The 25,910-nt window shown below is 33.3% G+C and overlaps 1 protein-coding gene across 1 annotated transcript in view; it reads left to right on the top strand.

Moving 5' to 3' along the window:
* Positions 1 to 25,910, top strand: part of BMPR2 (bone morphogenetic protein receptor type 2) — a 167,800-nt gene that overhangs the window by 82,263 nt on the left and 59,627 nt on the right. The window contains exons 2-3 of the mRNA XM_010991737.3: positions 5,572 to 5,742; positions 6,847 to 7,017. Of these exons, the coding sequence (XP_010990039.1) occupies positions 5,572 to 5,742; positions 6,847 to 7,017 (342 nt within the window). The remainder of the gene's footprint in view (positions 1 to 5,571; positions 5,743 to 6,846; positions 7,018 to 25,910) is intronic.

Here is a 25,910-nt window from a genome sequence, read left to right as displayed (position 1 = left end):
GGGAGAAGGGCAAATAGTATTTTCAGTAGCCATTTTATGTATATATATTTGATTGAAATATAGTCAGTTTACAATGTTGTGTCAGTTTCTGATGTATAGCATAATGCTTCAGTCATACATGAACATATATATATTCATTTTCATAGTCCTTTGCACCATAATGTACTACAAGGTATTGAGTATAGTTCCCTGTGCTACACAGTATAAACTTTTTGTTTATCTATTTTGTATATATTAGTATCGGCAAATCTCAAAATCCCAGTTTATCCCTTCCCACCCACTTCCCCCTGGAAACCGTAAATTTGTTCTCTATGTCTGTGAGTCTGTTTTGTAAATAAGCTCGTTTTTTGTTTTGTTTTTTTAGATTCCACATGTAATTAATATCACATGGTATTTTTCTTTCTCTTTCTGGCTTACTTCACTGAGAATGATGATCTCTAGGTCCATCCATGTTGCAGCAAATGGCATTATTTTATTCTTTTTTATGGCTGAGTAGTGTTCCATTGTGTAAATATACCACAACTTCTTTATCCAGTCATCTGTTGATGGACATTTAGGTTGTTTCCATGTCTTGGCTGTTGTAAATAGTGCTGCTATGAACATTGGGGTGCATGCATCTTTTTGAGTTAAGTTTCCCCCTAGATATATGCCCAGGAGTGGGATTGCTAGATCACATGGTTAAGTCTGTTTTTAGTCTTTTGAGGAATCTCCGTACTGTTTTCCATAATGGCTGCACCAAACTACACTCCCACCAACAGTCTAGGAGGGTTCCCTTTTCTCCATAGCCTCTTCAGCATTTATCATTTGTGGTCTTTTGAATGATGGCCATTTTGGCTGGTGTGAGGCTTGTAGTAGTTTTGATTTGCATTTCTCTGATAGTTAGCGATATTGAGCATTTTTTCATGTGCCTATTGGCTATTTGTATATCTTCATTGGAAAACTGCTTGTTTAGGTCTTCTGCCCATTTTTGCATTGGGTTGTTTATTTTTTTCTTATTAAGTTGTGTGAGCTGTTTATATATTCTGAATATTAAGCCTTATCATTCTCATCTTTTGCAAATATTTTCTCCCATTCTGTAGGTTGTCTTTTTATTTTGCTTATGGCTTCCTTTGCTTTGCAAAGCTTATAAGTTTAATTAGGTCCCATTTGTTTATTTTTGCTTTTATTTCTATTGCCTGGGTAGACTGCCCTAGGAGAACACTGCTGGGATTTATGTCAGATAATGTTTTGCTTATATTTTCTTCTAAGAGGTTTATAGTTGTCTTATGTTTAAGTCTTTAAGCCATTTTTTAATTTTTGTGTATGGTTTGAGGGAGTATTCTGACTTCATTGATTTACATGCAGCTAGCATAGCCATTTTTTTCCTTTCTCTCCTTTTCTTATGAAAGCAAATAGGTAGTATTTTTCACTGTATGCATAATGATGCTGATTTATGTCTGTAATGACAGTTAACTAGTGCAGACATGATAAAACTATGCCACACCTTTATACCCTTCATTCTTGATAGTGTTATATCATGTGCTGGGAAATGTAGGACAGCTGAGTATTTCAGATATGCTGCATCTGTTCCTGGGAATTAAATGCTTCATGTGATTAGCAAATGCTGATCTAAAAAGCATATGTAAACATAAAACGATTAGTTTATTCTCAGCAAGTTGGCTATATATTTGGGAGAAAATAATACAATATTGCCTCTATACTCATACTACTTTTACAATTTAATTTATAGTAGAGTGGTTTAAGGGCTAGAGATTATTGCCTAGATTTTGTAATCTTAAAATGGGAATATGATAATGAGTACAATACAAGTAGCTATGAAAAGTGTCTGCCCTTAACACTGTTGGGGATTTGTGCTATACAGAATGAGTTATGTAAACCTGATCTTGCTCTAGGAACAAGTGAAGTCAGCCTCCCACTTGGTCCGGGAGATACGCCTGTAAACAGATAAAATATAATGGTATGTAATGCTGAAACAGATATGAGTTAAGAGATTTGGGAGTGCAGAACACATCATTTAACAGTCTGTAGAGTTAACTGAATAGCAAGAAAAATGGCATTCTGGGTATTGAATACATTCTGTGTAAAGATCAGGGAAGGCCTTGGCATATTAGTGTGGTAGAAAATGAGAATAGACAGTGGGATGAATGGGAAGAGGTAGATTGGGTTCCAGGGCTAATTTACCTGTTAGGCACAATAGACTTACCTTATTTCTGGAGGCCCATGAAAGTGTTTTAATTTGTTTTCAAATCTGAAGGAAAAAATGAACTTTAAGGTTGAAAATGTTTTAATATCTAATATCCCAATGGAGTTGTAAAATATACTTTCAATGTTTTTAATAGAGGAAGGGGCCCATGAAAATAAAAGTTCCTAAGGCCCACAAAAGTGATCATGGCCCTGTTGGGTCTTGATTATGAAGAACCTTATGTGCTAACTGACGAGTTTGGATTTAATTCTGGGAACATCAGGCAGCTAACAGATTGTAAGCGTGATCAGCTCTGTCTTTTATGAAGATGCCTCTGTCAGCAAGTTTAGATGAGACTATTTTCAGTTTAATGTAGTTAATTTTAATCACAGTTGTTTTAGTGCTTATTATAACCAGATATAACCTATTTAAAATGAGAAGAGCAGTTTTTTAAAGACTTGTATCTAATCACTGTTCTTGGTTAAGAATGTCCATAAAAGAGCTAATTGACCAACCTTGAATGATTAAAATTGACCAAGCTGTTGACAAATTTAGAAAACCACATGTAAATGATCAGGTACGTGACAATATAATGCTAGGCTATACTGTTTCTCATAGTACTCTTTGTTTCATACCTACTTTTCCTACATTGTTTATGAAGAATTCAAAACTTTATATAGAGGTATTGCTGAGGCTTTCCAACAAAGAAGATCTAAAAAGCTACGATCTTTTATAAAATGGATTCTTATTTGTTTTGACCACAGGACAGCTTAGTTAGAATTCTTGCTAGAACACCTTTATTATTGTATGGGAATTTGCTGAGTCATAATTTGAAAGAGTTATTCTTGAAGTAGCAAAGTATAATTGGCCTATATTAATGCCAGTTTCACGAAATAATTCCTAAAAAGTAGGCTGAAGTAATTTTAAGAAAAAAATTATTTAGTAAAAACCGAGGGATATAAAAAGATATGATTCAGTCCTCTGCAGTTGTATCTTTATTGCTTTGATATTGGAGGTTGGAGGAGAGACACAGGGGAGGCTGGATTTGTTTGTCTTTTTTTTAATAGGGAAAATTTTAAGTTTCAATCCTCTAATTATTAAATAATGGCACTAAAAATTTTACACACTTTTGGGCCTTTAGCTACTTTTCAATGGTAAAAGAAATACAAGAAGAGGAAAAACTTTCATTTTGCAGCTATTCTTTCACAAGGATATACTTTTTTATTTTTTAAATTAAATAAGGCACTTATTTATCTATGATCTTTCTACCTCCAGGTATGGTTAGATCCCTACTCATTAACTCAGTATTCAATACAAAATTCTAGTCAAAATGGATAACAGCAGAAGAGGAGAAGAAAATTAGAATATATCAGTTGTGGACAACTAAGAATGCAGAGTTCATAAATCCATTCTGACCTTTCTAACAGTTTAGACAAAAAGGGAAACAGAGTGGGTTATGTAACCTCATTGTCTGGTGGTAGTAGGTAAAGAGCACTTACCCTGAGTCAAGAAATGGGGTGACAGGTGAAATGAATTATGCCTTACAGATAGGTATGCTTTTTTAGACAGAGTTTTTGTTTGTAGTTTGAAACTTTTAAATATAACTCTTTGTGCTGTATGTACTTTGTATGTAGAAATATATTTGATTTTAATCTTTGTAATAATTTGTTACAGTCTACAAATTAGGGAATAATCTAAGGAAGTACTGGTATTAAATGTGCAAGGTAGTATAATTAAATGAATTTGAATATGTGACCACATGTGGTAGGAATTTGAATATGTGACTACATGTGGTAAAAATGTGGTAGAATTATAATTTGTGTAATATCATAGCGTTAGTTTTTATAAATAGGCTATACTGCATTTTCTGGCCATTTAGTTGCTATTAGTAAATATTTTCTAGAAGACTGCCTGAATTAGTTTTATATTGTGGAATTCAAGTCACATTCTATTTTTAGTTACTACTGTTTGTCTCCAAATAAACTGTAAGATGCTTGAGGGGTAGAACTCTATATTATTTACTTGTGAATCCCCTATTTACTTAGTCCATTACTTTTGAAGGTACTTTCTGTTATAATAAGTATTGCAGGTATGTGTCTAAATGGACTTGGGCACACAGTTGTAGGTTCTTTCATTTTTTCTCTAGAGTTAGGTCCTCAGTTTTGTAGTTTCAGAAACATTATTTTAATAAATCATCTCCAGTACTAATGTGCTCATGAATTAAGCCGTGCTAAACAAGATACACATTAAAGTGAAGAAATAAATCAGATGCCCATGCGGAATATAATGTCAGAGTGTATTAGATTGTTATTCTCCTAGCCAAGTGAGTTAAGAAAATCTACTTTAAGAAATCACATAAAGATCATCTGTTGTTTTTAAGAATCATTTACTTCTTTGGTATTCTCAGCAGTGTTTGTAAATGTTTCTTAGCTGTTAAATTACGTGGCAAATGTTCTACTGAGATTAGTTAAATCAAATTGTGTATACAGGGGGAGGGTATAACTCAATGGTTAGAATACATGTTTAGCATGCATGAGGTTCTGGGTTTAATCCCCAGTACTTGTGTGTATGGAGAAAGATTGATTGGCATTGAAAATAAATTACATTGGTTTTACTTTCAGTATAAATGATTGTTGAACATTTCTTCTTGGTGTTATATTGATATCTTTATTAATGGAAGGTCATTTTCTTTTTGACCGCTAATAGCCTTAGTTTAAAAAAATGTTTTTTAACTGTAGTTTTTAAAAACAGATTTGTTAAGGTATAATTTGTATGGCATGAAATTCACTCATTTTAAGTGAACAATTCCTTTTTTTGTAAATTTACAGAGCTGTGCAATCCTTTCTGCAATCTAATTTTAGAACATTTCTGTCTTCCCAAGATATAAACCATGTACTCATTTGTAGTCATACTCCTCATCCTTAGTTTGCCATGCTTAATGATGTGCGTTTAGCACTTTACAACTGTCTGTAAAATATAGTAGAAGTGAGTAATGTAGAGTTTAACAAAATTATTAAGACCTCTAGGTTTGTTAATTTGTTTGTTTTGAAGTTTTGATACTTTAGAGCATGGATATTTTTCTGATGATATTTCTTAATTCAGACACCAAAATTATTTAATGGTAGAAAGAGGGGTGAGAATAATTTGTATAAGAGGGTGTTTTGGGGAAGTTGGTTTTCAAGTTTGCTTCTTATTTGGAAGTTACAAATTAATTAATAGAAAGAAGTTATTGAATAAATACAAAATTACACATTTATTTAAGCCTTGTTAGGGATTTAGTAGGGAAGTTTACAATGTCTTTCAAAAAGACTCTTAAGACTTTATATAATAATATTTTGCAAGGATTATCATAAACTTAATTTGTCATTCTTTTATTTCCTTTATTTTAGCCTCTCAGAATCAAGAACGGCTCTGTGCATTTAAAGATCCGTATCAGCAAGACCTTGGGATAGGCGAGAGTCGAATCTCTCATGAAAATGGAACAATATTATGCTCAAAAGGTAGCACCTGCTACGGCCTTTGGGAGAAATCAAAAGGGGACATAAATCTGGTAAAACAAGGCAAGTAATACTTTTCTTACCTGAAATAACTGTGTTTTATGCAATTAAAGTTTATCTAAGAAGGGCATGGAGGTAGATTAAAACCCCCAGGAACACAGTAAATTTGAAAGTATGTGTTCATGCATATATTCACACACAGCTCCAAATTTGTGAAGGGCAGTTGGCTTTTAGCTTTTGTTAATAACTTCTTTTATTATTATAATGTTAATAATATGTCATCTTTGTATGAAGTTTAGAAAATACAGAAAACTGTAAGAGCAACAAATGTCTGCAATTTCATACTCTTATCTTAAAACTTTTTTTTTTTACTATATTGGTTTATTCCTTTAAGGTGTGTTTTCTGTGTACTTCTATGTTTATCTGTGTGTGTACTTTTTTTTCCCCAAAATTTGGATCTTTATAAACAATTTTATACCCAATTTTTCCTATTTTAAATTATATCTTGACTATTTCCCCATGTCTCTTAATATTCCTTGAAAACACTTTCAACCATTGTGTACATGTATCTCAGTTTATTTACACATTACTCTGTTGTTGGGCATTATGTTATTTTGTGGTTTTCATTGTAATGTATAATGCTTCAGTGGCTATCTTTGAACATAATTCTTTGATCATATTTGATAATTTTCTTAGAATAGATTTCTTGGAGTAGAATTTTTAGTTTATAAAACATGAGTATTTTAAAGGCTCTTCATAAAAATTGCCATATGACTTTTTAGAAATGTATACATTTACATTCCCTCCAGCAGTGTATGAGAATTTTACTGAATCCTTATCATTACGTTCAATTATTTTTAAAATCCAAAACAATTTAATAGATATAGATAAAAATGTAATCTTATTGTTGCTTTAATAATAATTCTGAGATTAATTTTGAAGTGCAACATTTTATTAGGGCTTTTTTCCCCATGAAATGCCTATTTGTACTTTGCTTTTTTCTGTTATTTTAAAAAAGGTATGTTTTCAATTGATTTGAAAGAATGTTTTATAACTTATGTGTACTCTGTCACATTGATTGTAGTTATTTCTTAGTTTATTGTTTTCCTTTTAGATTTTTAAAATCGTATTATTTCCTAACTTATTTACATTAATATAAATTTGTAGGATGTTGGTCTCACATTGGAGATCCTCAAGAGTGTCACTATGAAGAATGTGTAGTAACTACCACTCCTCCCTCAATTCAGAATGGAACATACCGTTTCTGCTGCTGTAGCACAGACTTATGTAATGTCAACTTTACTGAGAATTTTCCACCTCCAGACACAACACCACTCAGTAAGTAATTGTAATAACTTACCTTTCCTTCTAATTCCTTTCTCTAAAGATTTGCAAAATATAAAAATATGTGGAAACATTCAGGTTTGGCTGGAATCAGAGGGGAGAGTTCCAGCATCATGAGACTACATCTAGCTAACACCTAAAATCCAAAAGAGAGCCACCAGGGTTTCCAAGGTATTGATATGTTATTAAATAAGTTTGAAGCAAAATATAGAACTTTCCAAATCCCATGAAGGGAAATTTGTGACTATTAAGAAAACTAGATACATGTTTACTCTTTTACCCAGCACTCCCATTTGTAGGAAATTACCTTGAAGATACACCTCGAGCAGTACAAAAGTACATATGCATAAAGTTTCCCATTGCAGTGTTACCTGTAACTGCGTAACATTGGAAACTACCTAAATGAGCAAGAATAGGTAGGAGATTGATTGAAATGCACTATGGTACATATGGGTAATGAAATACTAGTTATATAGCTATAAGAAAAAATGAGTAAGGTCTCTGTAAACTGATATGGAATGATTTCTAGAGATAATGTTAGGTGAATAAGAGACATAAATAGTAGGCTGTCTTTTGTGTAAGACAGAAAGTTTATCTTTACAAAAAGAAACAAAGGATAAACTAGAAAATAATGAAGTTGGTTACTTACAAGGGATGGAGGGAATGGAATGGGAAGGATAGAGGAAGGAGGGGCAGTCCTCTCAATGTAGCTGTTTGTATGTAGTTTTGAATTTTGGTATCATGTTACTATTATGTGTATACAAAAAGTAAAATTAAATCAGTAAGGATAGGAAGAGGGGTATAAAACCCAACCTGAAAGCAGACCGAAGCAAATGAGCCCAATTATATTTCACATAAATATCATAATCACACTTAAGGGAAAAAAAAGAACTAGTCTAGGCATTATACAAATATACTATTTGACTGTATATACTCTTTTAGGCCAGATGTGTGATTTAAGAGATGGGGGAGAATTGCAGACAAATAATGAACTCTTTAGAAGGTTTGTTTTTTAGTAGCATAGACAAAGCAATTCTGAAAAATTGTAGGTATATTTGTATTATAGGATTAAGAAAATGAGTGTAAGTGTTGATATTCTTGGGAGCCAGTTTTCTCACTAAAGGAATAGGGACACACAATTACAGATGGGGGAAGACAAGAGAATCCTATATGAATAGATCATAGTTCAAGGTATCATTATGGGTGACTTAAAAAATATCTGTATGTATGTGTTGCATGCATGCATATATGTATATACATGTGTATATATTTATATATGTGTTTATATGTATATACATACATATCTACATATATTTTTTAGCTCTGTTTGTTGAAAAAGATAAGAGCAAAAGTACGCCAGGAGCACTGAGTGTATATAATGCCCAGATTTAGTTTCTGCTACCACTCCCCAGTTAACAGAACTTGAACTCCTTGTAAAAATGACTTACTCTAGGACTGGAGCAGGATATGTGCGAGATAAACCCGAAGCATCTTGTAACCCTAGTAAGTAAGGAAAGAAGTGACCCCAAATAGGATGGAGACTTGTCACAGTAGCCAGCTTGAAGGAACCTCCTACTGGCTAAATTTGGGATAATTTTAGTGCTTATAAAGTATAGTAATAAATTATAAACCATTGGAGGGAAAATGAATTGAGCCTATGTTGATACCAGAGAAGGGAGAAGAAAGAGCACTTGTTTATAGTAAAATTCCAAATGCCTACTGGTAAATGTAGGAGTGCTGAAGTTGGAAAATTACCACTCTGCAGCCATCATGGCAAGGATTAGATCAGGTAAGAATCATCAGGCTAGTAAATCTAAGAGCAGTTTCAATGAGGACCAAGGATATTTGCATTATTTTGAAGTTTCTCTGACATATTGCAAGGGAAAACTTAGTAACTGTAAAGTGAGGCAATTAGATAACACCTTAACCAGGTAATTAAGATTAACATCATCAGAGAAGGGTAGATGGACATCCATGATACCCTAAGGAAACAATGTCACTAACATAGTACAATATTTCAACCGGGTATGCATAAAGTGAATCTGATCACAAAGGAACAAATTGTAAATTAAGAATGTTTTGTTATAAAAAGGGAATTTGTTTTCTTAAAAAATGTCAATGTCATAAGAAAAAGACTGTGGAAAGCTCTGGATTAAAGGAGGCTAAAAAACTTGACAGCTAAGCAAGCTAACTCTCCTATACTGAATGCAAAAAATATGATAAATGATGTTGTTAGGCCAGTTTACAAAACAGATGATTAAAGAATTTTTTCAAAAAAATTTTTTTTCAATGTTAAATTTACTGAAGGTGTTAATAGTAGTGTGTATCCATATTCTTAGGAAATTCTGTAAGAAGTGTTTAGAAATAAAGGGCCATCATGTATGTATATAACCATCCCTAAATGATGAAGTAAATGAGGTAAAATGGTAACAAAAGCGAATCTGGATAAAATTATATGGGTATTCTTTGTACTGTTCTTATTCTTGCAACTATTCTGTAAGTTTTAAATTATTTCCAAATAAAAAGTTTTACAATTTTTAAAGTAATTTTTCAGTTGAAATCTAGCACTTCTTAAGAATTCTTTTTCTGTCAGCAGATTTATTAGTCCATGCTCTAAGACCTTCAGTTTTGGATTATTTCCTTTGATTTGTTGATGAAACACTAAACTGAAAGCAATAGGTAGTTTTTTTCATGTAATTTCTATCTACTCAAGGCAATTAGCCTTTATTAGGAAATTATACTGAATTGGCTACATTTATTTCCCACAACCAACCAAACAAAACAAGATTTCTAATTTTTGCTTGTACATCTAGCTAGATGATAGAGAAGTGAACTTGTATATGTTCTCAAAAATCCTTACAGCTCCATTTCAAATTATTACCTAGATCTTGGTCTACTGTGATCTTTTTGTTTGTTTGTTTGTTTGTTTGTTTCATATATCAGGCTTTATTTGATATGAAAAGTGAATATAGCTAAATTTATTTTGTACATGCAGGCTATTGTCACTGTCAATGAATTTTCATTCTTTTGTATCATATTTTTTAACACCTTTATGTGGTGTGGTTCCTGTACAGTAAACTACACATATATCAGATGTACAATTTGATGAATTTTGATAGATGTATACACCCATGAAACCACCACCATAATCAAGATAGCTAACATTTCTATCACTCATTAAGAGGTACAGTTTTCAGATTCCCAGTTTATCCCTTTAACCCGTGGTAACCATAAGTTGGTTCTCTATGTCTGTGAGTCTGTTTCTATTTTGTAGATAAGTTCATTTGTGTCCTTATTTTTAGATTCCACATATAAGTGATATCATATGACATTTTTCTATTCTCTTTCTGGCTTACTTTACTTAGAATAACGATCTCCAGGTCTATCTATGTTGCTGCAAATGGCGTTATTTTATTCTTTTTTATGGCACAATCTTCTTTATCCAGTCATCAGTCAGTAGACATTTAGGTTGCTTCCATGTCTTGGCTATTGTAAATAGTGTTGCTATGAACATTGGGGTGCATGTGTCTTTTCGAATTAGTTTTCTCCAGATATATGCCCAGGAGTGGGATGCTGGATCATATGGTAAATCTTTTTTTAGTTTTTTAAGGGATCTCCATACTGTCTTCCATAGTGGCTGTGCCAATTTACATTCCCACCAGCAGTGTAGGAGGGTTACTGTTATCGTTTGAATTAAAAGCATGAACTAGTTGCCAACTAGAAATCAGTAATGCTATCCCAATAAAGAAGGACAGTGTTTTTGTAAAGTACCCAGTTTATTTATTTTGTTCCATAAACAAAACAATCAAGTAAGTTTGAAGTTAGTAAACAAAATGAATATTTGATTTTGGATTAATCTCAAGAAAAATAACCACTACTGTACAGGATATCAGACATTTAGTCTGTAAATGCTAGGTGTGTGACCAAAATAGAAAATAGTTTTAAATCTTGAAGTTTAAGGAATTAATTAAAATATGAAATTAAGAAGCAGAACTTAAAAAAAATAATGTTCCACTGTATTTATATACATTTTATTCATCCATGGGTGGGTACTTGGTTTGCTTCCACCTTTTGGTTATTTAATAATGCTGCTATGAGTATGGGTCTACAAATATCTTTTTGAGCCTTTTTTTTTTTAAATGCACTTTATGTGTTTTTTTTTTCCCCTTAACAGATCCACTGGGGATTGAAACCAGGACCTTGTGCACATCAAGCACGAGCTTTACCGCTGAGCTATATCTCCACCCCACTAAGCAGCAGAACTTTTTGTTTGTCATCATATAATACATCAGTAGACAGTCTGGCAATAGCGATTTTTCTCCTTTATAATTTTTCATTATAAAAACACTACTTATTGAGTATTTAACATAAACATTTGTCAAGTAAAAGACACATATGTTTGAAAATTATTATGGAGGAGGAGGTATAGCTCAGTGTTAGAGTGCATGCTGATCATGTGTGAGGTCCTGGGTTCAATCTCTAGTATCTGCATTAAAAAAACAAAATTACTATAAATATAGTGCAAATTTATCAAAGAAAAGGGGGAGAGTGTGGGCTCTCTCTTGATGGAAAACATCATTCTTATACTTTTGTATTGTTTGAATCTTTAACATAAGAATGTATTTGTGTATTACTTGTGTAAGAAAATATTAAAAGAATGCTTGTCGATAGAGACAAATAGAAAAATGAGATAAGTAGAAAGGAGAAAAATACTCTTTCATATTCTCTACACCTATATTCAACCATTGTTAATATTTTGAATGTTTCTAGTATTTTTATTTTTGTATAGTTGTATTAGTGGTATAAATACATTTTAGATCATGCTTTTTAAATACAATTTAATAGTATTTTCTAGTTATTGCATATGTTCACCAGTTTTAACAGTTGTATAGTATTTCATCAACTAAATATTTCTCTCATCCATTCCCCGGGTTTTGGACATTTCAGCTGTTTCTCATTTTACTTTGATGCACATCTTTATATGTGTATATATATATATAGAATTACATTAAATTATAATTCCCAGAATTGTAATTTCTTTTATCCATTAGTAAGAGTATTAAAGTTCCTTGTACATTGTCAAATTGCATTTCCAATGGTTGAAATAGTTCACATTCCCATCAGTGACATATTAGAGAGCATATCTCATCATATGCTTATCAGCACTAGTATTATTAAAAGAAAACTTTGCTGAGATCATTTTGAAAATGATTTACATTGTTTTTAATTATTCAGGTTCATATTTTTGTTCTCTATTTTGAATTCTTATATTCATTGTCCATTTGTAATATTACTTTTCAATAATGAACCTAACTAGCTTTGAGAAAAATGATTTTTTAAATCTTTGAACCTTGTCTTTTCCTAAGGAAACAACTTTTATATCTTTCAGTAAAACATCAATGCTCATTTTTTTAATGCTCATTTTATAATGTGTAAATTATGCCTTAGTAAAAGTATTAAAATGCTCATGACTCATTCTTCTGAGAACAGTCTTCACTGAAACATTATCTCCAAACCTCACATAACATTTTTGGGATGGTGATAAAGCCTTCTATTTGCATAGGAATTTTTTGCTTTCAAAGTACTGCCACATCTATAAACTCCAACCTCAGTTGAAGCTGAAGACCCTAAGGTACTTAGTGATAGAAACTAACACATAGGATAGCAGTGGATCTTTAAGAATAATGAGGGGGAAGTTGTCAGGGAAGAGACTGACAGACTAACCAGATGACCATAAAAGACTGTCTGTGATTTTGCTGAGCTAGAGAATCTCACATTGTAATCATTCAGAGGTTACTATGATGTAGAATTATGGGGTCAGAGAAAGGTACTCTGCTCACCTCTAGTTCTTAAATATTTTTAAATTACAAATTTTGTGTAGTCTTATAAAACTGCTCTACACAGTTTTTTAGAGGCAATAAGATAGGGCACAAATAAATGAAATTTCTGCAGGCTGTATACCCAGGTGAATATGGGTAAAGTGTATATGGGAGTTTTTGTAAGTTTGAAATAATTTGAAATTTAAAAGTTAAAAAAAATTTTGTTGGGGTCCCACAATATTGACATTTGACATTTATAATCTACCAATACAATGATAGGCAAAACATTAAAGGAAGATAAGCTGTAAGTCAAGTCTGACTGGTTCCTAAAAAATTTAGCAGAATGGGAAGTCCATTGATGCTTTTGTTGAGACATGAATGAAATATCTATTGTAAAGTAATTAAATATCAGCAGTTCGTGATTAATGTTGGAAAAAGTTTTGTGAACATTGTTCTTGCCATCTGTCAGCAAATGTCTTTATCTCTCAACAAACTATAAAAGAAAAGCCTACATTCAGAGACACTAACATTGGCATAGGGCCCCAGGTAGGTTTTTAGCTATTGTGAATTTATAGTGATTCTTAATTTTTTTAATTATTTTTTTCAAAGTAATGTATTTATTTTGAAGGGGGAGGTAATTAGGTTTATTCATTTATTTATTTTTTTAAGAGGAGGTACTGGGGATTGAACCCAGGATCTTATGCATGCTAAGTATGCACTCTACCACTTGATCTATACCCTACTCCCTTGATTCTTCAGTTTTTACTGCTTCTGTGACAGCATTAAAGTGGTTGAGTAGACAGAAAATGGGAAATAAGGATGTGTGAAAGTCTTCACTTAATACTTCATGAAGCATTTAGTAAGAGGCAAAGCAAAATATGTCATTCCTTTTTATACTTGTTAAAATATTAATGGAGAAAGAGTGGCACAAGAAAAATAGAGGAATGTATCCTTTAGAAAATATTAATTCTTTAATACAGTAGTAACAAGACTCTATTTATACACATTATGTGTTGTTGGTCACAGTTTTCATTATGAAATTTTGTTAGCTCTGCCCTGTTGAAAGTCAATCCCATTCCATACCTAACTCTTTTGCCCCTCTTCTCTCAAAGTTGTAATCTTTCTTCATGTTGGTGTTTTTAAAATTTATATTCCTTGGTTGTCTTGAAAAACAAAGCAAAAAACCTGTCGACTAACCTGGCTTTACTGATAAATTCAGTGGCAGCTTTTGGTCTGTAAAGTCTAAGTCTCAAGTACTTATGGTGGAATTGACTTGTATTTAAAAGTAAATGTCTTGTGAAATACAAATTTGGGTGTTGATCAGGATATAATTTCCATGTCTTTAAATATCATCAGTGGCTTTTCTTGTCTTTTATGATTTCCAATTCCATGTGTGTTCCTCTCTACCTGCCTTAACTGTGCCTCATTTCCTTAAAGTATCACTCTGATTACTGAGAGTTTTCAGCATATTTTCACATGGAAAAACTGGCTATCCTTAAATCATAAATATTTAGTGGTTTCAGATGCCAGCGTACCATATAAAGTAGTCACAGATACATGAAAAACATTTCAAATACATTCTAGCTATGATTTGAATAGCAGCTGTGTTTAATTTTTTTAAATTGAGGTATAATTGGTATCTAACATTATATTTAGTTTCAGATGTTCAACATAATCTAAATTAATCTCAATATTCTCTGTATCTATGATCTCAGTTTTTTTTTATTCCACGTAGAAGGTCATATGGTATTTGTCTTTGTCTGACTTATTTCACTTAGCATAATACCCTTAGGATTCATTTATGTTGTTGCAAATGGAAAGGTTTTATTTTTAATGGCTGAATAATATTCCATTATCTGCACATGCACATGAGTGTTTGTATGTATACACACACGCATATTTTCTTTATCCATTCATTCATCAGTAGATAGTTAGGTTGTTTCCATATCTTGGCTATTGTAAATAACTGCAGTGAACATGGGGTGCATATAACTTTTTGAGTTGGTATTTTCATTTTCTTCAGATAAGTACCCAGAAGGGGAACTGCTGGATCATGTTAGTTCTATTTTTAATTTTGTGAGGAACCTCCTATCTGTTTTCCATGGTGGCTGCACCAGTTTTCATTCCCACCAAGAGTGCACAAGGGTTTTCTTTTCTCCACATCTTTGCCAACATTTGTTGTATCTTGTTTTTTTGATAAATAATGTTTAATAGTAATTGATCAGACACATTGTTGGCTGGGAATGCACTGATGACTTCAAAATACTATTATAAGCACTCTCAAAGTGTCTTTGAAAAATACATTTTATTCTAGTCAAATACGAAATTAGCCTAATCAGTGGCTAAAAAAGATCATCTTAGGGAGGGAAGTATTAGATTTCAAAAATATTCACTTAATTCTTTGGAAGGTTACATAGCATGATGCTTAGGAGCACTGGCTCTCAATCTTAGTGCCTGGCTTAAACCTTGCTGTTCTGCTTGCTAAACATAACCTTGAGCAGGTTATTTAGCCTCTCTATGTGTCAGTTACCTTATATGCAAAATAATAGTATCTAACTTATATGATTGTTGTGTAGATTAAACAAAATAATGCATGTAAAGTGCCCAGCATATAGTAAACATTCAGTAACTAATGGCTATGATTAGGAGGGAACTGTCTTTAAATCTTTTTAGAAATCAACTATTACAAACTTACTTACTTACTTATTTACTTTTTTATGAAGGACATTTGTCTGCCAATTTTTATTACATGAGAGTCTGTGTTCTGTGATCTTTTTTTTTTTCTATTGAAGGATGGATTGTTACTGAGTTTCCCATGAAATGTACTCAGGTTCCCATGTCCATCTAGGTGAGAAATAGAGTATAATGTTTCCTGCATCTTTCATCCCCCCACAGCAAAAGAACTATAAGAAGTTATTCTTGAAACATTGGATATTCTGCTTAATTTTTCCCAAGTGTATACTTCCCAAGGTTTGAATAATAAAAGAAGAATTGATCTTTATTTTCCAGAATTCCATATTTGTGACTTCCCTTACTTGCTAAAATTTATTTGTAACCGCAAAATAAATACTCACAGTGCTTTCTCAGTCATTCACAAACATGAGCAGAAAAAGAAAAAATTTGAGTTGCTTGACGTGCATGTTCACAGCTAAGGTCGATCAAGGCAATGCTCTGCCTTCCTGTTTAACCTCTCTTACTGTAAACAAGTGTCCTTTTCGTGGTCTATTTTGTGCCATGCCTTTTGCATTTTTGTTGATGATTTTTTTGGTTTAAAATGAACCTCAAGTGTCATGCTGAAATGCTGTCTAGTGTTCCTAAGTGCAAGAAGTCTATGATGTGCCTTACAGAGAAAATGCATGTGTTACTACTTTCAGGCATCAGTTATTGTGCTGTTGGCTGTGAGTTCAATTCTAATGAATGAACAATATACAGTATATGAAATAAGATGACTTTAAACAGAAACACATATCAAAGAATGTTATATATTGATGGGTTGGCAAAAATTGTTTTGACTAGAGGCTCACAGGAACCTGAACCTGTATTTCCCATAGGAGCTGTAGTTCAGTATTTGCTAATTTAGTGTTTGCATTAACTATAGAATATGACTGTCACAGTTAATGAGAATCACATGTATAGATCTTCCTCAAATTTTGATGGAGTTACATCCAGATAAATGCATTGTAAGTTGAAAATACTGTAAGTAGAAAATGCATTTAATACTCCTGAACCTATTGAACATCATAACTTAGTCTTGTCTACCTTACACAATCTCAAAATACATTAGCTTACAGTTGGGTAAAACCATCTAACATAAAACCTTCTTTACAATAAAATGTTGGATAGCTCATATAACTTATTAAATACTGAAAGTTGAAAACAGTGGTTGTGTGTGGGTGCCGAAGGGTTGTAAATGTGTCTGTTGTTTACTCTGGTGATTGTGTGGCTGAGTGGGGGCTGCAGCTCACTGCTGGCAGTATCACAAAAGAGTATCATATCTTATATTGCTAGCCCAGGAAAAGCTGAAAATTCAAAATTTGAAGTAAAGCTTTTACTGAATGCATATCATTTTTGCATCATCATGAAGTTAAAAAATCCTAACTTAAATCATCATAAAGCAGTGACCACCTACATATATACTGCAGTAGACAGTTTCTGACATGGCTGTCAGTGATCTCTGTCTCCTGGTATTCCCACCTTTGGATAGTTCTGGCTGTCTGAATGTGGGCAGGACCTGGTGACTTGATTCTAACAAGTAGAATATGGCAAAGGGATAGGATATGACTTTTGTAATTAGGTTTTAAAAAGACTGTTACTTCTGTCTTGCTGGTATACTGTCTCTGGCTCTCATTTGCTTGCTCTGGTGAAGAGGGCCTCCTGGCAAAGAACTGAGTTTGGCCTCCTGCCAACAGCCAGCAAGGAAAGTGTCAACTGAATCCTACTAGTAACCGCTGAGTAAGGTCAGAAGCAGTTACTTTCCTACTTAAACCGTGAGATAACTATGGCACTGGCCTAAACCTTAATTGCAGGCTTGTGAAAGATCCTGAAACAGAGCACTCAGTTAAGCAGTGCCTGGATTCTGACACACAGAATGTGAGAAAATAAATGTGTATTGTTTTAAGTCATTACGTTTTAGGGTAATTTTGGAGGGTAACAATAGGTAATTAATACATATCTCATTAAATATTTATAGTTACGTATTAAGACCACTGAACACAATACTTGACCTGGAACAGACAATAAAAGGCAGTCTTGTGTTTTGACTTTTGACAGCTTTTATTCTTTCTCCACAATGATCAATTATTATTTTCTCTTCACTTCTAATTTTTTGACAGTAGTGATCACAGTTCCTTCTTTTTTATTCCTTTCTCATATGAAGATTTTGGTATATAGAGAAAAAGTTTAAGACTATTACAATTAATACCTTACATTTACATGTAAATTGGGTAATTATTAACATTTTCAAAATTTGCTTTCTCCCCCACATCTGCTCTATGTAGATGGATGGATAGATAGATGCCTGTTTTTGTTGTTGCTCTTGTTGAACAGTTTGAAAGTAAGCTACAAATATCACCTGCATCTCTTGAGAAATAACAAGGCATCATTCTCAAATCCAAGAAACTTAACAATAAATCCCATAACATTATACAGTATTCAATCCAACCTCAGACTTCTCCATAATGAGTTGTATAATTTTTTCCAAAGCAGGTTCCAGTCAAGGTTGATACATTGCATTTGATTGTTTTGTCTCTTTAGTTTCTATTAATCCAAGTCTGCCCGTACCTTTTATTCTACATGAAATTGATTTCCAGAGAGTTTAGGCCAGTTGTTCCTACGTTCTGGGTTTGTTAAATCATTTTCTTATTATATTTTTAATCCCCTGGAATTTCTAAATTGGAAATTAGGTCTAGAGTTGATTTTAATGGGGTTAAATATTTCAATGGGGTTCAACTTCATGGGTGATGTTGTATACTTCTTATTATATCATATCAAGCACTGTATCATTTAAGGTGGTGACTCCATTGGAAAGGCACATTTTCTCCTTTGTAATTAGTAGATAATCTGTGGGTAGATACTTTGGCACTGTGCAAATAATTTTGTTATTCAGTAAACTTTCATAATGGCTTTATCATGCATTAATATAGTCCTTTCCCAAACCTATTATTGTATTAAGGGTTATAAAATGGTGATTTTCTAATTCTGTTATTTCTTCTAATTTAATAATAGCTGGCATTCTTGAGTTAAAAAAGAGAAAAGAAGTAAGAAAAAAGTTGTTTTTGTTTTTGAGTATTATTGTAGACTTCTGGATTTTTATTTTAATGCTAAAATAACCCTGAATTTGGCTAGAAGAGCCCTTTTAAGCTGGTTCTCTGTTCTTTTTTTTTAAGAAGCTTTATTGAAATCTAATTCATATATTATAACATTCACTATTTTAATGTATATATTTAATGAGAAAAATTCAATGTGTTTAGTATATTCACAGTATTGTACAACTATCACCACTGTCTTAATTCTAGAATGTTTTCAGTACTTCAAAAAAGAACCCTAAACCTATTAGCTGTCACTCTTCATTCCACGGCCCCCACCCCATGGCCCTAACAACCACTAATCTATTACTGTCTCAATGTATTTATCTGTTTTGGACATTTCATATAAATGAAATTATGGACTATGTGGTTTTTTGTGTCTTTTTTTCATATAGGAAAATTTTTTCAAGGTTCATCCATGTTGTAGCATGTATCAGTAATTAATTCCTTTCTAGAGATAAATAATACAGTCGTTCCACTGTTCCATAGATAAGGAGGGCCAACTGTACTATGCCATTTTATATAAGTGTCTTAAACCTCTGTAGATTTTGGCATCCCTGGCGTTCCTGGAACCAGTTCCCCTTGTTACACCAAGGGACAACTGTATTCCAGTGTATGGATATACCACATTTTGTTTTATTCATTCATCATTTGATGGGCAGTTGGGTTATTTCCAGTGTTTGCTATCATAAATAATACTGCCATGAACATTAATGTACAAGTTTTTTTGTGGACATATATTTTCAGTTCTCTTATGCATATACCTAGCAGTGGAATTACTGCGTTTTAGGGTAAATCTATATATTTAACTTTTGGTGAAATGCCAAACTATTCTCCAAACTATGAACCATTTTGCATTCCCACCAGCAGTGTTGTCCATATCTACAAAAAAGGCAACAGGGATTTTGATAGGTATTGCATTGAATATGTAGATAAATTTGAGAAATACTTTTATCTTAATATTAACTCTTTCAATCCATAAACATGAGATGCCTTTCCATTTATTCAGGACTTCTTTAATTTTTTCAACAATGTTTTGTAGTTTCAGTGTACAAGTCTTACAGTTCTTTTGTTAAATTTTTTCATAATTATTTTTCTATCTTTACTGTAGATTACTGTCTTTAGCCAAGATAGCTACACATTGTGTATATACCGTTTATAAGAAATACATTTTTAAATGTTTAGTTGTGATAAAGTATACTTAACGTAAAATTTACCAACATAATCATTTTTAATTCTACTGTTTAGTAGTGTTAAATACATTCATATTGTTGTATAACCAAACTCCAGAAATCTGTCTATCTTACAGAAGTGAAACACTGATTTTTTGAAATACTGATTTTGTATCTTGCAGCTTAACTGAATTTGTTTATTAGTTCTAGCAGTTTTTTGTTGTTGTTGTTGTTGTTTGTTTTGGTAGAGTCTTCAGAGTTTTCCATATTTAAATCATGTCATCTGCAAATAGAGACAGTTTTACTTTTTCCTTTCCAATTTGGATGCCTTTTTTTTTCCCTTGCCTAATTGCCCTGGCTAGGACTTCCAATACTATGTTGAATAAAAGTGATGAGAGTGGACGTCCTTGTCTTGTTCCTGACCTTAGAGGAAAAGCTTTCAGCTTTTCACCATTGAATATGGTTTAGCTGTGGATTTGCCATATATGGTCTTTATTATGTTGTGGTACATTCCCTCTATATCCACCTTGTTGAGTGTTTTTATCATAAATTGATGTTAAATTTTGTCAAATGCTTTTTCTGCATCTATTGAGATGATTATATGATTTTTAATCCTTCATATTTTTAATGTGGTGTGCCACAATGATTGATTTCTGGATGTTGAACCATCCTTGTGTCCCTGAAATCAAATGACTTTATGTTTTAAAATTATACAGCTTAAACATGTGATCCTGAGTATGACTGGTTTTCATCTGAAACTTTTTTCTATAGGAATATTCTGTAGAAGTGTATTAGTTAGCTAGGGCTGTCATTACAAATTAACAAAAACCAGTGTAGCTTAGAAATTTATTTTCTTACAGTTCTGGAGGCCAAAAGTTTGAAGTCAGGATGTTGGTGGAGTTGGTTCTTTCTGGAAACTGTGAAGGAGTCTTGTCTCTCTTCTAGTTCCTGGTAGATGTCAACAGTTGTTGGTATTCCTTGACCTGCAGCTGCATATACTAATCTCTGCCTCTATCTTCTCATGACCTTTACCTCTGTCTTAGATATCCCTCTGCCTTTCTCTCATATGGACATCTATTGTTGGATTTAGGATCCATCCTGTTTAGGGTGATTTTATCTCAATATCCTTCATTATATCTGTAAAGACCCTTTTTCCATATAAAGTCAAGCTTACAGATTCTGGGGAGTAGACAGTGGACATATCTTTTGGGGGACCATAAATCAACTCACTACAGGAAGTAAATGAGAAATAATAATAATTAAAAAATTGTGATTTGACTAATTCTGGAGATAATCTGATAGACACTAGTCTGTAATTATAATAGACACAATAACTTCTAACACAGAATGCTGATTCTGTTTCTTACACTTCTGTTATCCTTATGTAAATCTGGACCCTAGATTTGGGCAGCTCAGCATCCACCAATTGCCCTGTTTTGCTATTCCTAACTTTATTATTTCTCATCACTGCTGTTTTTCACATTTACATCTAGTCATTATAGGAGGCAAATACAGAAAATATTGTTTTTTTGTATAAATGTGTATTTCTCATACCTTTCTATCAGTAGTGGGTAGTTTATAGTAATATTCAATAAATGTTAATCAGTTCAAGCCTATAAATATTAATCCTCTCCTACTATGTGTAAGACATTGTATTGCTATAAGAAGAGCTTAGAAATGCACATTATCAGTGAAAATGAATAGGTTTACTTTGTTTATTAAGAAAAATAAGCACCACAAGAAAGCACATTATTTAAAATCTAGGTAAGCTCTTTGTGTTTTAGTTTTTTTATTTGTTTAAACAATAATTTAGGTGCAAGGTGATTACATACTTTCATATGTGCTTTCTAAATCCCCTGATTATATCTTGTTTGAAGACAAAATATCCATAGGCACAGTTAGTTGATAAAACATTCAGTTTCATTATATTCTAAAAATATACTGGATGAAATTAATTAGCACACTATGAAATAATCGGCAACAGAGGACATTTCTTTCTTTCATTTTTTTTTTTATGAAGTTGAATGTTTTACTATCCAGCTGTTTCTTATTTTCCTGCAAGGCTGTTGCTCCACTGTATAAAAATAGCACCAGCAAACACAGTATGTTGCAAAAGTAATATAGTATTGTTTTTCATCTGGCATTGTACAACTAACAAAAAATCCGGCATTGTACAACTAATAAAAACTTCTCTACTGCTAGTTATTTCCAATAGGAAGATCGTTAATGTATTTTGACCCAAATCCAGGGATAGATATAAACAAGTTACAATATTATATAGGGCTTACAATAACAATGTTATCCTTGAAATACATGAGTTTTATAACTAGTTTTACCACAGAAAATTTCAGAAATTGTGAATATTATAAGTGGAGCCGAGCCTAAAAATCACAGTGCACTGTGAAAAAGATGCAGTGTTTATCTGAAGACATTAGGAAGTTAAGGGGTATTTTCTTCTGGTAACATTTTTGCAAGTACTTTCTTTTGCTAAAAGATGCATTTTAAAAAAATCTTCTCTCCACTACTAATTTAAGACAACCATGCTAGATTAAGTTGTTTCATACTAGTTTATTTAGGGGTTCCATATTCACTCTTTAATAGATTTTCTGTATTTCTCATATGCTTCTTCACTCATTAGTTCATCTAGTTCTAAAGGATTACTGAGTGTCATCTTGATCAGCCAACCATCTTCATAACATGATTGGTTGAAAAGTTCTGGATTTTCTATTAGAGCTTCATTAATTTCACTTACTTCTCCTAATAGAGAAGAATACAGTTCACTAGCAGCTTTCACCCTTTCCAAAGCACCAAACGCCTCTTGTTTGTTCAGTGTTGTCCGAACTTCAGGCAAACTACAGAAAACAACATCTCCCAAAGCCTCCTGTGCGACATTGCTGATCCCCACTGTTCCAACACTCTTTTCTGTTGTTACCCATTCATGTTTGTCTGAATTTACACTTGGAGGGCAGAGCGTAGCCAGTTCACCCACAGCCCCCAGGACCACTGCTGGCAGGGTTGGGCTGGCACAGAGATGGGGTGCAGCTGCCATGTTCCCATCAACAGAAGACATTTCCCAGTAGAGGTTGACTTTAAATCAGGTTTTCTTTAGGTCATATATATATATACTTGAAAGACAAACATATATGTTTTGAGGCGCATAGTGACTGTTGTATTTTTTAACATTTGTGTGAAAACATTTCTCACGTTGTCAAATATGGGCATTTTTAAAGTTTGATAGACTAGCACACTTTGAATAACTTAAGTGACATTCTTGGGAGTACACTCTAATGTGTACTTTTGTTATCTTTTTATGACTCTGGCTATTGCTCACAGCTAAACTTCCTCTCAAATTTCAGGAAGCTCCAAACCTCCTGTATTTTCAGATCTAGACTTGAAGTTGTATTCCTACTCCAAAACCATTCATTGTTTTTACTCAAGTTGTACATTAGTCCCCCCTTATCCATGGTTTCTCTTTCCATGGTTTCAGTTGCCTATGATCAACTGTGGTTTGAAAATATTAAATGGATAATTCCAGAAATAAACAATTCATAAGTTTTAAATTGCTTACCTAAATCATCTGAGAGCACGATGAAATCTTGTGCAGTCTAGCTTCATCCTGCCTAGGACATGAATCATCCGTTTGTCCAATATATCCATGTTGTTTCTACTACCTGCCTGTTAGTCATTTAGTAGCCGTCTGGGCTATTAGATCGACTGTCATAGTATTGTAGTGCTTATATTCAAGTAGCTTTTATTTTGCTTGGTAATGGCCCCAAAGCATAAAAGTAGTGATGCTGACAATTTGGATATTCTCTTACTGTGTCTAATTTGTAAATTAAACTTTACCGTAGGTATGTATGCATAGGAAAAAACATAGTATCTATAGTATGTGGTACTATCTGCAGTTTCAGAAATCCACTAGGAGTCTTGGAATTTATCCCCCATGAGAAGACTACCATTAAGTTATTTCTATTTTAAAGATTGATTCAAATTCCTGTAGAGGTTTTTAATACACCAGACATAGAAAGTGGTCTGTGTTATTGAGGAGTCTTGTAATAGTATCCTTTTCTCCTAGATTTCTTTTTCTTTGTGAGGGCTTTAGCGCCTAGGGTGAGGGTAAGGGCAAAAACAATTTCTTAGTAGGGCTGTCATTGGCATTTTGGGTAATGCGTTAGTTTTACAAGACCATCCCAAATGTTGAAGGATTTTAAAATCCCTGGTCTCCACTCAATAAATGACAATAGTCCTTCCACCCTAGTCTTTAAAAATGTCCCATGTATTTTGAAAGAGCTCTCCCAGTAGGAGGAAGAGTGCTTGTCTTGAGAAAGAAAGGATATTGTAGTACATATATTCTGTATATGTAAATATAGTACATATATTACCTTAATAATTCTCCATGCTAACAGAACGCTCAATATCATAAAAAAAAAAAAGTAGAGAGCACATCACATTTTGGATAACCACAACTACTACTGTCTGCAGAATATTACAGCACCTGCCACACCTTGCACCAGCGGAATGCTTCATGCACTTTTTTTCTATACCCATGAATTGGGTGACTGGACACGTATCTCTGCTGATACAACATATGGTAGACTAAAATATGATTCCCCAAAGATATCAGGCTCTAATCCCTGGAACCTATCAGTGTTACCTCATTTGGGAAGAAGGTCTTTGCAGATGTGATTAAGGATTTTGCAATTGGAAGATTATCCTGAATTATCTGGGAGGCCCCTAAATGTCTTTGGAAGAGTCCTGAGAGAGGCAGAGGGAAATTTGACACATACAGAATAGGAAAAGGCAGTGCGACTATGGAGGCTGAGACTGGAGTGATGCAACCACAAGCCAAGGAATGCCAGCAGCCACCAGAAGCTGAAAGAGGCTAGAGCCTCTGAGGGAGCACAATTCTGCCGACACCTTGGTTCAGCCCAGTGAAACTGAGTTCTGACTTCTGGCTTCCAGAACCATGAGAGAGTAAATTTTCATTGTTTTAAGTTACCAAGGTTGTGATAACTTTGTTATAGCAGCCACAGGAAATTAATACACAGACACAGAAATATTAAAAGTTTCCCTCAGCCATGTTGGCTTTTAGAAAGAACAGAAGAATGGATCCATCTCACTTCTGCCTTCCAGATATTTTGTAAGTGCATTCAGCTGCCTACAGCTACATCAGCTCTGAAATCCTAGATGCTGAAGAGTCTAGGAAATGTAGGCTTTTTTGCTGTCTAGACTGTGCATTTCAGGAAGTCACACTAGAATGAAGGCAGAATGGATATTAAGGGGCAGTCTTATCTACCTGCCACGTTAATATAATAATTACATTCTTGCAGTATCACTGTAGATATCACAGTATCTATCACATTATTTTTTTAACTAAATGATGTAGCTTTCTGGGAGAATGAGGTTCACAAAGAGGCAGTAATCAGACCAGAGGAAAAAATGAATGACAGAGAATGTTTCTACTTCAAACTGTACTTGTCTCTGTTTTTAAGTATGTGTTTTCCCAAGAACTAGTCATAGTTCAGCTGTGCCACCGCCTTTCAGCTCCCTGACATTTCTTTGCTACCTGCTCCCTGGTGCCTTTGTTCAGGCATATTTTGGTGACTACAGACCCTGGACTGCAGTGATAAGCATAAACATCCTCAGGATATTGTCATAGACTTTTCTTTTTCCCAGCACTTCACTTGCCTACCCCTGTGCCTGTGTCTCAGCATAAGCATCTAATCCTAGGAGCAGCAGCATGAGATCTTTAGAAAAATTCTTTGGTAGTTTTAAAAATCTCTGAGCTACTTTTCTCAAGAACATTTGTTTATATTTTCTAGGAAATACATCAACTGTCTCAGTCTGTTTATCATATCACATCACATCACATTATATCATATCATATCCTGAATTAACTCAGCTGCCCAAGTATTTGAGAGTCTAAACACTCAAGGCATTCAAATTGTCATGTTGTTCTAAAATGATTTTTTAAGTGATTATCCATTTTTTTAAACTATGCCATGGTAATAAATAAGAAACTATCAGCCAAGACACAGTGCATGACAAACGATAAATGCTGGAGAGGGTGTGGAGAAAAGCAAACCCTCCTA

The sequence above is a fragment of the Camelus dromedarius genome, chromosome 4 (assembly GCF_036321535.1).
Source record: "Camelus dromedarius isolate mCamDro1 chromosome 4, mCamDro1.pat, whole genome shotgun sequence".
NCBI classification, from domain to species: Eukaryota; Metazoa; Chordata; class Mammalia; order Artiodactyla; family Camelidae; genus Camelus; species Camelus dromedarius.
Note: the sequence above shows the minus strand (reverse complement) of the source record. Positions and strands in the feature narration are given on the sequence as shown.